Raw genomic sequence first — 12,456 nt, 5'->3', positions numbered from 1 at the left:
TTATACTGCTTTATAAAGAAAGAGAGCAGCTTGCTCCCCCGAAGTCATTGGACATTGGGCAAAAGAACTGAATGCTCATTCTACTTCTCCAAGCAGCAACATTTGTATAATGTGGGGACTACAAGAAGGCTGAGGGCCACGGTGCCCCTGACATCCAATTCAGTGACTGTGACATTCATCTATAAGGGCTGGTATAGGAGACTGACAATAAATAGCCAAGGTAAAGATGTTATTCAAGGAAGCTAATGTGCAAAATATGACAAGATTAAGCAGATGATTTTCAACAGCCTCAGGCTAAGGCTTCAGAAACCATAATGGTTGCATTTATGAAGGCAATACATAAATAAAAGTAGTCTGATAGTGTGAGAAACTGACATGTTACTTCATGAACTCAAGGAACATGTAAAAATAATTTCATGACATTTAAAAGGTAACTAACAACAAGATAAAAACTTTCTTATCCAAAAAGAATCATTAAATAGAACAACAAACATTTCCCATTCTTTTAAAATAGATTAATGGAAAACAACAACAGTAACGACCAAAGACAAGAGACCGAAGGAACCAAATGAAGACCATGGCGACAGTAGACCAAGACTATATAGATACAGTGCTATCTACTGAGAACAGGTATGTGCTCTTAGAACTTCTACCTTTTCCTATTCTCTGGTGATTTATCATAGGATAGGATGACCCCAGAGGTTCCTCAGTTTGACACATTGCCCAGTGACCTGAAATGTTTTGTTATCTATTATTCCTGGCTCACAAGGAGTGTCAGAATCAGGTGATGAATTTTTATCAAGTGCCTCTTCAGCACTTAGGGAAATATTCACATAGTTTTCTTTTTTAATCTATTAAGGTGGTGAATTATAGCAATAGGCTTCCTAATGTTGAACCATCTTTGTGATCCTAAAATAAACTCTATTCAGGGTGCCTGGGTGACTCAGTCAGTTAAGTGTCTGACTCTTGATTTCGGCTCAGGTCAGGATCTCAGGGTCGTCAGGCTCCACGCTCAGTGGGGAATCTGCTTGAGATTCTCTCCCTCTCCCTCTGCTGCACGCCACCACACCCCTGGCAAATAAATCTTTTTAAAGATTGGTTATAATGTATTATTATTTTTAATGAATCACTGGATTTGATTTGGTAATACTTGGGATCGATACCCTAGCAGTTTACAAAAATAAGGTTTAGACATGATAGTGCTCCAAGTGAGGTAGTTGGATGAAGAAAAAGGACAGTAGAAAAAGTAAAAAGCATCCAGCAGTGAGGGAGCCACACAAGAGGTCCTGTACACTGAAATCTAACATAACGAGATTTTTTTTTTTCCTGGCTGCTCTGTTCGAGCCTTGCTGTGTAGAAGTGAACCCAGAACGTGGATGACCTAGGTGCCATGAAGGTAGGATGATGTTCTGGCTCACACTCACATTTGTGAGTGCCTTAGTGTACCTGGACACAGCTCTCCTCTTCCTTGGAGGCACGTCATCCCATTACATAGGCAAGGCTAAGGGGTTCACTTTAGCCTCTGCCCTTGTTCATTTGTTTGTTCATTAAACAAATATGCAGTATTTAATGAGTATCTTTTGTTGTTAGGAACTAGAGATATGAGGATGAAAAACACAGAACAAGACAGAATGTCCCCCCCCCCCCCCCCACACCCCCCCCCCCCCCACACACAAAGCTCACACTCTAGTGGGAGGACAAAAACTAAAACAAAAAACACACACACACACACACACACACACACACACAGAGTGATAAATGTTATGATGGGAAAATGAAGTGTATTAGTAGTGAGTGTAACAAGAGAATTTAAGGTGGAATGGAGAAACAAGGAAAAGCCTCTTTATGCAGAAGGGGGTTTATCTTATGAAGTACAGGGAAGAGCATTCTAGAGAGAGCAGCATGTGTGCAAGGCCTTGAGGTTTGGTATCTCTGGGAGATTTAAAAAAGGTTAGGGTGGCTAGAGGGTGGGTTTCTCTCTAGTGTATCAAAAACAAATGACGAACAACCCCTTCCCCCTCCCAGTGCGAATTAAGACAAAGATTACTATCCTCTAGCAGTACTTAGGCATTTTTCTTGGGAGAGGTTTTAGGAAAGAAGGAGGCTGTTATTTAATGACTCAGCAAACCTTTACTAAACTGCTCTATGTGCCATGCAGGTGATCCACTAAGCACTGCAGATGCAGTGGATATTACCCAGGGTAGGTAATTTGTCATCTGAGAGAGGCCAGACACCAAAGGGTTACCTATCTTTTGGAACTTTCATCCATGGCCTCTTTAATAACTATCACAAAAATAATTTCACCTTACATTTGTATAACACACAACAGTTAAATACATTTTTTTGTATATTACCTAATTTGAAGACTCACAAAAACCTATGAGGCAGATATATTTACTCCCACTTGATAGATGAAATGGTAGAGTCAGAGAGGTAGGGTGACTAGTTCAAGTTCATCTGGCTAGTGAATGGCAGAACCAGAGCTAAACCCACTGACTCATAAGCAAGTGCTTCTTCCCGCTATGCTCAATCACAGCTATAAAGGGCAAGACCCACAGTTCAGAAGTGCTAAATAAATGATGTTTCATTTGCTCTGAATTAAAAAGATAAGGATTGGAGGGAGGCCAGGCCTAGCCTTGAAGGAGAAGTACCCTGCATTCTGCTTGGCCAAAAACAGCACCCAGTTATGTTGTTGTCGTGATGTAATTATGAACAGCATCCCCTTTTATTCTCAAAAGTATCTTGGTTTGAATGATAAATTAGATGGTCACCCAATCTTAGAGAGATACCTGCATCCTGCTCTGGTATGGGTTGGGAGAGGGAACTGGAAGGCAAAACAATCAAAAATGCTGACTTGGAAAATAGGACATATGATTTGGAAAATCATTTAAGTTTTCTGTCTCTTGACTATGTCATCTTACCAATGGCTTTCAAATTCTTATGCCTGAAAGTCATTTGTGACCCAGCATACACATAGGGAGAGACACACATACACACACACACACACACACACACACACACACACACACACACGTGTAATTGAAGCCAAGTTTTCCAAAACAATGCTCTCCTAATAGCTTTACCTTCTGGTATTTTCTATTCTGTTCACTTTTGTTCTATGTCATTCCATTCCATTCCATTTTATTCCATTAAAAAAATACTGGTCGACCCACCAAACAGATTTCATAATCTACTAATGGGTGTGACCAGCAGTTTGAAATGGGCATGGACCATTGCTTACCAGGATATCAGGGTCATTTAAAAATCCTGGTAAGCTCCAGGCACTCTTACTTCTGGAGGTCCTATCTCACATCTTGTCAAACATATTAAAATGGATACAACCCACAACCCATACCCTGCATTAAACATATTTCATATGCAAGTGTGAAAATTGAGAAGCACTTGATAAGCTGACATAATGCTTCATTTTGTAGACATTTATTTAAACATTTATCAATGTTGATTTTCTGGTTTTCTTTTCATATTTCAGTGCCAATATACTTATTTTTCAGGTTGCAAACATTCTCACAGGTCCTTGAAAAACTCATATCCTTGGTGTTATGCCTATAAAGCTGAATGGATAAAATAGCCCCACTCTCAGTTAACGATTATGAATTCATGAGTGGAGAGAAATGATGAAAGATTATTATCTCTGCTAGCTTCTTTGACAGAAAGCCACTGGGGCGTTGAATTGGGTGCTCAGTAAGGTGGGTTGGTCAATTTAGCGAAGAGAGGCAGCAGGGAAAGGCATGCAGAACTCAGGACCTAGAGATCCGAGTTTGAATCCCCATTCTGTAGAGGGCTTTAGGCAAGTCACATGCTCTCTGAACCTCAGTTTCCCCCTCCGCAGAACGAAGATCATATACACTGCCCTATGCCTACCAGGCAGGAATGTTACAAGGATTAAAATGAGATAATGTACGTGAGAGTACTTTGCAAATTGTAAAGCACTACCCATTTATTATTAAAATATTCAGTGGCTGTGATTTTTGTGGTTGCCCAGCCTGCGCAGGTTTTACTGAAGGGAAATTTATGAACACTAAAGCATCATTCTCAAGGATGTTTTGTGTGCACAAAGCAACCGTAGCTTAGCACCTATTACTATTAATGTTCCCTTGTTTCTCTCTAACACAATTTAGACAGACTCTTATGCACCGTGAACCTTTAGGAAGTCTAGTTCTCTCTGCAACACCACTCTTTCTTGCCAAACTACTGTACTAAATAATTATGCAATTGTTGTTGCCAATAACCTTGAAAAAAATAGAATTATTTATAGCAGTGCTACTAAAGGCGATGGCTGATTTCCTGAACTTCTAGGACTCCAAACCGCTGTGATTTAATTTAATTAAAATGAAGACCGGGCAGAATGCATTATTACATATTGATAATGTATGCGGACCCAGGCGGACATAGGGAATTATTTCGACAAAATTCATATAATGGATGCAGATCAGAGCCCCTGAACAAGCCAGTTTGTCAAATTAAATAAGCCGTCTCTAGAATTTTAACAGCACTGTGAACTTAACAATAATGATTTTTTTTACATTGTTTTGCAAGTGGCAGAGTTGGGAAAGAAACTAAATAATATACAACGATTTCCAGACATCATACCTTATTTAGAGTTAGAGAATCAAGTGCTAGGGCCAAATTATTTCAAATGCACAGATGGAGTTTTTTTTAGCAGGGGAGTCTTGTCTGTGTATCAGACAACAAAATCTTTAAGCCGGATGAACTAGTGATTCTGGGTTTTGTACCGCAACCCTGGGAGTGATTTTACTCTTCTTCTACTTGATCAATAGTGTACTTGGATTAATCAATCTTATCAGTTGCCATTGATACTTTGCCAAGGAAGTAGTTCACACTATCTCTGTTGATAATTTATTCACTCTGGTATTGTCCTTCCACTTGTGAAATCTGTTGCATTGCAAAAAAAAAAAAAAAAAAAAAATGGTGGGATACTCTAGGATCTCAAGCACTCCTTTCTTACTGTGGCTGTCCCTCAACCCTCCATTCTTCTTTTGAGACACCCTAGCCCTTAGGGATGCCACCAATTCCCCACAGCTGAGCTATGTGGGAAACAAGAGTCCAACATTTCAAACTAAGTGGGCATTTCAATTTAGATATTCACCATTACTTCAAATTCAGCTTGTTTAAAGCTGATCTCCTCTTTCTCCATCACCCAGAAATGGGTGGGACAGAGGTTCATATTTAACTAGCCTGAAAAGGAAATAAGAGTGGGAGAACTTTCCAGCCAGAATTTGAACCCAAATCCTTGCTATAACTGGGACTGTAGGAATATTGGTCAAGGTTTGTTTCCTATTAAGGAGGTAAGAAGTCTGAAATGGGTCTCACTGAGCTAAAATCAAGGTGTCAGCAGGCTGCATTCCTTCCGGAGGTTCTAACGGAGAATCCATTTCCTTGCCTTTTCCGGCTTCTAGAGGCCACCAATATCCTTGTTTCTTGGCTCCCTTCCCCCATCTTCAAGGCCAGCAATATTTGACCCTGATGTGCCTTTTTTCTACAGTTATACCTTCCTCTAACTCTGACCTCCCCTTCTGACTCCATCTTCCACTTTTAAGGACACTTGTGATGACATCAGGCCCACCTGGATAATCCAGAATAATTGTCCCATCTCAAGGTCAGGTGATCAGCAACCTTAATTCCATTTGTAACCTTAATTCTCTTTTGCCATGTAAAAGAATACATTCACCGATTCCAGGGATGAACATTTTTGGGGAGTGGTGGTCATTATTCGGCCTGCCACAAGACTATACTAGGACCTCTGAATCTGAAGCAAACCTGAGAAGTGACATATATAACACCATTGTTAATATCTGGGGCAAAAGGTAGTCTGTTTCTTCTCACATTAGTTAAGCAATTATAAAATATGGGCAGGAGTACAACTAAATCTTTTCTTCCTTGTTTGTTCAGATTCAGTCATCTCTATTAAGGTATGAGCTCAGTGGCCACATCCTTGATCCCTTTGTCTCCACTATTTATTGTCTGTTGTGTTCATAAGGTGCTCACAATCCATCTGCAGGGAATTAGATTCTCCAACTTCATTCTAACACCTGCTCTAAAGTTTTACCACTGTCAAGAAATTCTCTTAGTCTCCATGTATACGGAAATGGAGACTAAGTAGTAAATAAAAAAATCCCTTTAACCAAGATTATCAAGGACATTTCCTATAAGGTAAATAATCCATATTCCATTTTAGGCACTATGCTTGAAATTATTTTGGCTATTTTGTTTGAGATCTTTGCCAGTGTTCTTTCTCTACCCTAAAAAAATATTATGTCCTTTAAGTGCACATAAAATACCACGAGTAATACTTTTTTCCCTCTCTCTTTGGATATTTCTGGGTAGATCAATTTTCTTTTGTTTTTGTTACTGTTAATCAGCCTTAAAAATGAACTAACAACATATATTTTAGCACTTTAATTAAGGCCATTTTATAGTTAGAATGCTTCAGGAAGTTTTGATCAGGAATATGATTGTAAAAATAGAAAGTAAACCAATACCCATCGGCAAACAGTAGGAATGGAGGCTTCACCACTGGTGTGTATACTAGAAAGTCTTTGCTTTTCTTTATGTTTTAGTTGTTTATTCAATAATCCATGGGCATATTAGAGGCTAAGTCATTAAGAGTGCTTAACTACAACAAAGAAGAAAATTTTATTTTTTTATGTTTTTTAGAGATTTTATTTATTTATTTGACAGAGAGAGAGACAGCCAGGGAGGGAACACAAGCAGGGGGAGTGGGAGAGGGAGAAGCAGGCTTCCTGCCGAGCAGAGAGCCTGATGTGGGGCTCGATCCCAAGACCCTGGGATCATGACCTGAGCCGAAGGGAGATGCTTAATGACTGAGCCACCCAGGCGCCCCAAGAAGAAAATTTTAGAATCTTTAGCACTGGAGGTATTTAAAAGAAAGAGAAGTAACACATTTTATGCATAAAGTAAGGTTGGTAAAATGGTGCAGATACCATGGAAAGCAGTTTGGTGGTTTCTCCACAAGTCAAACACAGAATTACCATATGATCTAACAGTTCTATTCCTAGGTATATTCCCCCGAGAACTGAAAACAGATATTCAAAGAAATACTTGTATATGAATGTTCATAGCAGCACCACTCACGATATCCAAAAGGTGTAAAGCATCCCAAATGGCCATCAGTTGATGAATGAACAAACAAAATGTGGTATCCATGCAACAGAATATTCTTCAGTCCATTCCATAGAAAGGAATGAAACACTGATACATGCTTTGACATGGATGAGCTTTAGAAACATTATGCCAAGAGAAAGAAGCCAGATATGAAAGACTGCATATTGGATGATTCTATTTGTTTGAAATATTCAGAAGAGTTAGATCCATAAAGACAGAAAGGTGATTGGTGGTTGTCAGGGCCTGGAGGGGAGGGAGGAGTGGAGAGTGACTGCTAGCATGTGTGGGGTGCTACTTTGTGGGGTGATGCTGAGAATGTTCTGAAATTAGATATTGCTAATAGTTGTACAACACTGTGAAAATACTAAAAATCACTCAATTGCACACTTTAAACGGGTGAACTTTGTGGTATGTGAATTATATCTCAATAAAGCCACTATTTAAAAAAGTAAGGTTGAATTCCATTTATGTGAACCCTGGCAAGAAATGGCTGCTAGACATTGTCTTGGTCAGCTCTTCATGAGAGTACTGGGTAAACTGCTAAGTGTCACAACTTAAGAAAAAAGTAAAAACAAACAAGCAAGAAAGTCAATGAGCCAGTAGGGGTTCTGTGGAGGGTAATAAGGAATTGGAAAACAAAGCCCTATGGAGAAAAGTTAGAGGAATTTTGGGTTATCTTAGGGAAGCAAAGGCTTTAGGATAATATCCCGGAGAGAACATGAGGTTTGAGTGTGCACCAGTCAAGGTCCCAGCAGGAATCACACATCACACTCAAGTGTTCACGCAGAGAGTCAGATGAAGCGGCTATTTACAGCAGCACAAGCAGGGTGAAGGGAATCGACAAGGGCTGGTGACCCACTCAGGGACTGGCAACACTGAGAAGCCTCCTGGGTTCGCAGGGCCAAAGGGAGGGAATGATGATACAGACCAGAGAGCTTGGGGGTGTGGAGGAGGGGCTACCGGACAGGAGCCGCCATCTTCTAATGTAATTGTTGCCAGAACTGCAATGAGGCAGGGAAAGGGGTAAATACCCTGACCTCCTTCTCCTTCCACCCTGCAGTCCCCAGATGGTGCTACCCATTGACCACATCAAATGGGAAGCCAGACAGTGAACGAGTCCAGGCAATGAGGTCCCTAGAAGCCAGCCTCTCACAGCCCAGAGAAGGGCAGAGGAGAGAATGTGCATGTGCGTGTGCGTTTGCGTGTGTGTGTGTGTGGCAAGGAGGGAAATGGAGAATAACTGAGTGCTTACCTGCTATACCTAGTTCCCTACTTAGAGAAGCTGAGACAACAAATTCCTGCGTAGGCTCCATGCTTTATACCTTTATACCTTGTGATCCCAATATTCTGGCCACCAGCAGAACTGCAAAAACACTACCAGTGCTGAACATCTGTTGAGTGCTTACCGTGTGTGAAGCACTTTACATTATTTACCTCATTTAATCCTCCTATTATAATAACCTATGAGTAGCATTCTCTTTATGATACCCATTTTATAGATGGAGAAACTGTGGCACCTGGAGATTAACTCATGGACCCAATATTTCATAGCTAGTAAGTAGACAAGTGATGATTTGACCCCATGGAGGGAGTCTGGCTCCAGAGTTGTTCTCTTAACCACTACACTCACTGAAATAGGGATCGAGCAGGAGTCCATAGGCTGGCCAACAACCTCGATGGTAGTTAGCCTAATGGTAGAGCTCTGCTTAGGGTGTTTACCCTATGGCTGACACAATCCGATGTTCTGAGAGGAATCTGGATTGCACGGTACAGAGCAAGTCACCAGACTGTGGGGTTTGAAGAGCTGAGAGAAAGGGAGGGTAGTTAATAAGGGAGAAGGGATGAGTTCAGGCATCAGTGTAGCTGAGTCACCATGGAAGGTGGCAGTGGCCTCTGGCTGCAGAGGGGACAACTGGAACTGTTGCTAAGTTAACAGAGCAGACATTGGCTTCCTAGAACTACAATGTGTCTTCAGCAAGGCTGTAGTTTGCTGATGCCTTTTCCTATTCTTTCTTACTTTCCCATGTCTTTACAATAACTCCTCACTAACTGAGGAAATCTGAACCACTCTATGTTTCTTGCCTTCTAATAAAGTCCAACCGAGATGAGTTAATTATTTAAATATATGAGATTCTCTTGGGTAAAGAAAAGTCACCAGTTTTTGTTTCCCCGCCCTCTATTAGTTATCCTCTGGAAAGAAAGGGAGGAAATTGACACACCAAAGTCTAAAAGATATATGTCAGTTATATGGGAGTTATTCCATGATAGACACTTCCAAGGGAGAATATGAAAACATCTCCTCTGGAGAACTTTAAAAATAGTCTTCTCCTCTGTCCAAGGGTGGTTTCCATGAGATAGTGCCTGAAGGCAGAAGAATCAATGGCTCCCAGCTGTGACTCCACACACTTGTGTCAGGTCCGTTAGGAAGTTTTCACTGTCTTCTACAGGGTGAGAGGGAAAAAAAGACATTGCTGTCCGTCTGTCTGTCTCTCTCTGAGCATCAGTATTAGATTGTTTACTGTCATTTTTTAAAGACAGAATACTCCCTTTTCTGATGTTAGATATCCCTCTCCTTGATGAAATTACGGTAGTGGTAGGTGAGTAGTAGATGGTAGCAGGTTTTTTTTTTTTTCCTTTCTCTTTAAGATATTCTTGCTCGGCAAAATAAAAAGCTGGCAAATCTGTTTCAGTCTAATTTTTTTAAATGTCATTTGTCTGACCGAATTAAATATCTGAGAACCATAGGCCCAAAGGACCTCCAAAGGTCCCTACTATCTCTAAGATTCTAGGTTTTAGAGTCTTGAAATAACAGAAAATCAAAGACTAGGAAGGTGCGATGATTTTTTTTTTTTTTTTGCATTTAACCTACTGAAGTAACAAGTTAATGGAGTCTAACTATCTTAGACAGAAGAGATAATAAGTGGAGATGCCTATAAGTTAAAATTTTGTAGTTTCTAAGTGGAAATGACAGTCTAAATGTCAAACCCAAAAACATGGCCTAAAGAACGACACACCAAAGGTCACAGTTAGAAGGCAATATTCAGCTCTGGCGACAGTTACAAGTCAGACAGTGTGGGACGACACTGGTGTGCAGCCGTCTTAAGAGGAGAACTAAACTAGTTTTGAAGCAAAAATCTGTCAAAAGGGAACTCTGAATAGGTCCAAAGAGAGTGGTTTGAAAGAAAAAATGCCTTAGATCCTTTAAAGAAAAGAAAACCATAATGTTTTGGTACATAATTATTCCATATACAAATTAGTATGCAACTAGTATTTTCTGTTTGGTGAATATAATGCTATTTACATAGAATTAGTTCAACATACCCAAAGCCTCTGCCAGGCCCCAAACCTTCTGACCATAGATGTCAGTCTTGTTCCAAGCAAATGTGTAGATGAGATTAACTGCAGCAGGAAACCACTTCTGCGTGAGTCGCCCTTCCACAGCTACCGTGAGGTGTACTTTTATCATTCCCATAGGAATGGTCGAATGTGTCAGAAGAATCCGGAGGAGGGTTTTATACCCAGGGGTGCGGCTGCTCAGGTAACTCAGCCTCACGAAGCTGGAAGGAATGGGGATCTCTTCCTGTACAACCTGAAAGACAAAAAGCCAGATGGGCTCTATTGGTGGTCATGGGTAGAGGAGGACACTGCATGCTTTCTTGTCTTAGAGACACACCAAAGGAGAGAGGTTAAAGGGATCCTGTGGACGCCCAGGCAAGAATCTTGGTGAGGCTGTGCGGCCATAGGTTTTGAATTTTGCACTCAATCCGCATGGGGACAAGACATCCAACCAACCCTGAGGACTGAGCTCCTTTTTTCCCCTGCCAGGAAAGACTGTGAAAAGAACAGTTTTCGTTTTTCAACAGTGTTCCAAAAATTGCTTAGTAGGAGTTGGAAAAGATCACACTGTTGGATGTCAGGCCTTTCAGTGCTCTGGGCTCCACTGAGGGGTCTTTTTCTTATATATACATACACAAAATCTTGTTTGGTGTGTTAAGTCATATATCACAAAACCACTGCTGTAATCCTTATTCAGGCCAGGCTCTCTAGGAGGAAGGACTCCTAGAAACAGGCTCAGCAAAGTGATATTTTATGACAGAGATTATGGTTTCCCTAGAATTAATCTTTACTGATGCAATCAAACTTGTCTTCTTTGGACCTTGCGAATGATCTTGAGGGTCAATTTTTTAATCAAATTTTGCTTACATATTTCTCTGTGTTTCAATATACCAATAGCTGGGAATAAGTTTTTCCAAGTTGACACCTGTAGACTGAGAAGCAAATAACTCCCATTAACTCCTGTGCACATTTTATACTAAACGTTGGTCCCAGAATGAAACTACTACCACTTGGCTTCCTTAATTAATTGCTATTACTTATTTGTTTATTTGCAAAGATGGAGTTAAACCACCAAAAGTGGTCACTAAAACTGAATCTTGTGTTCCATGACTTTCAATTTTCAAAACTCAGCCGAAGAAAGAGCCTATTCAGTACTTTTAAGGTGACATGAATAGTGTGGATATTTTTGTGCCCTCACTCATTTTTAGCTCAGTACCTTGTCCCTTGTCCCTTTTCCAAACAAGTGCACGTAGTAGGACAGGTTGTTAGACACATGGTATCTCATATTATCCAGGATTTCTGGTGACACAAACTGCTTTTGTCTATTCTTTGCCTGATTTTCCTTCCTCTACATTAGCTAGTTGATACCCGAGCTGTCCAATGGCTTTGTCTCCTTAGGTGGTGGCAGAAGTACATTAGTGAAGGCCAGCGGGACACTTACCACCTTAGTATTTTATTTCCCTATGGAAATATGCACTGCTAGAGCAGTTTGAAAACTTCGGTGCTAAAATAAACCCGTACTTCCTAATGACAAGTATACAGAGACTGGTGTATCAGTTCAATGCACTTATTAGATATGGTCTTGTTTTTTCTTCCTTTCTAATGAAAACCAATGGAAAAGAGAGGAGGGGCAACTCGAACTCCTTTTCCAGCAGAGCACTATTTTTTTGTGAGTCTTTCACAGGTGGTATCCTCCGGGCATTGCTAACAGCTACTGGGAATGTTGTGATGGAAGAAAAACCAATTCAGTCTTGGAATGTCCATTTACTTCCTCTCGAGTATACTTCTTGAATTCTGAATTTGTGCGACTTGTGTCCATTTTGGTAGCTTCTGCATTTAACTATCATTAAAATGTTTCTATAATGTGATGAGGAAATTATACTATAGATGTTTGAATGGCTTAATATTGAAATGAAAATATTGAAGGCTCAATAAAGAAAAATTCTCAGGAACTAT

At 40.4% G+C, this 12,456-nt stretch overlaps 1 protein-coding gene across 5 annotated transcripts in view; it reads right to left on the bottom strand.

Moving 5' to 3' along the window:
• TENM1 (teneurin transmembrane protein 1) overlaps positions 1-12,456 on the bottom strand; it is a 775,694-nt gene that overhangs the window by 123,657 nt on the left and 639,581 nt on the right. For all 5 annotated transcript variants that reach the window (XM_032391374.1, XM_032391377.1, XM_032391378.1 and 2 more), the window contains one exon: positions 10,486-10,753. In XM_032391374.1, coding sequence (XP_032247265.1) covers positions 10,486-10,753 — 268 coding nt within the window. The remainder of the gene's footprint in view (positions 1-10,485; positions 10,754-12,456) is intronic.

The sequence above is a fragment of the Phoca vitulina genome, unplaced genomic scaffold, assembly GCF_004348235.1.
Source record: "Phoca vitulina isolate PV1807 unplaced genomic scaffold, GSC_HSeal_1.0 scaffold62, whole genome shotgun sequence".
NCBI lineage: Eukaryota > Metazoa > Chordata > Mammalia > Carnivora > Phocidae > Phoca > Phoca vitulina.
This window is presented reverse-complemented; position numbering and strand designations above follow the sequence as displayed.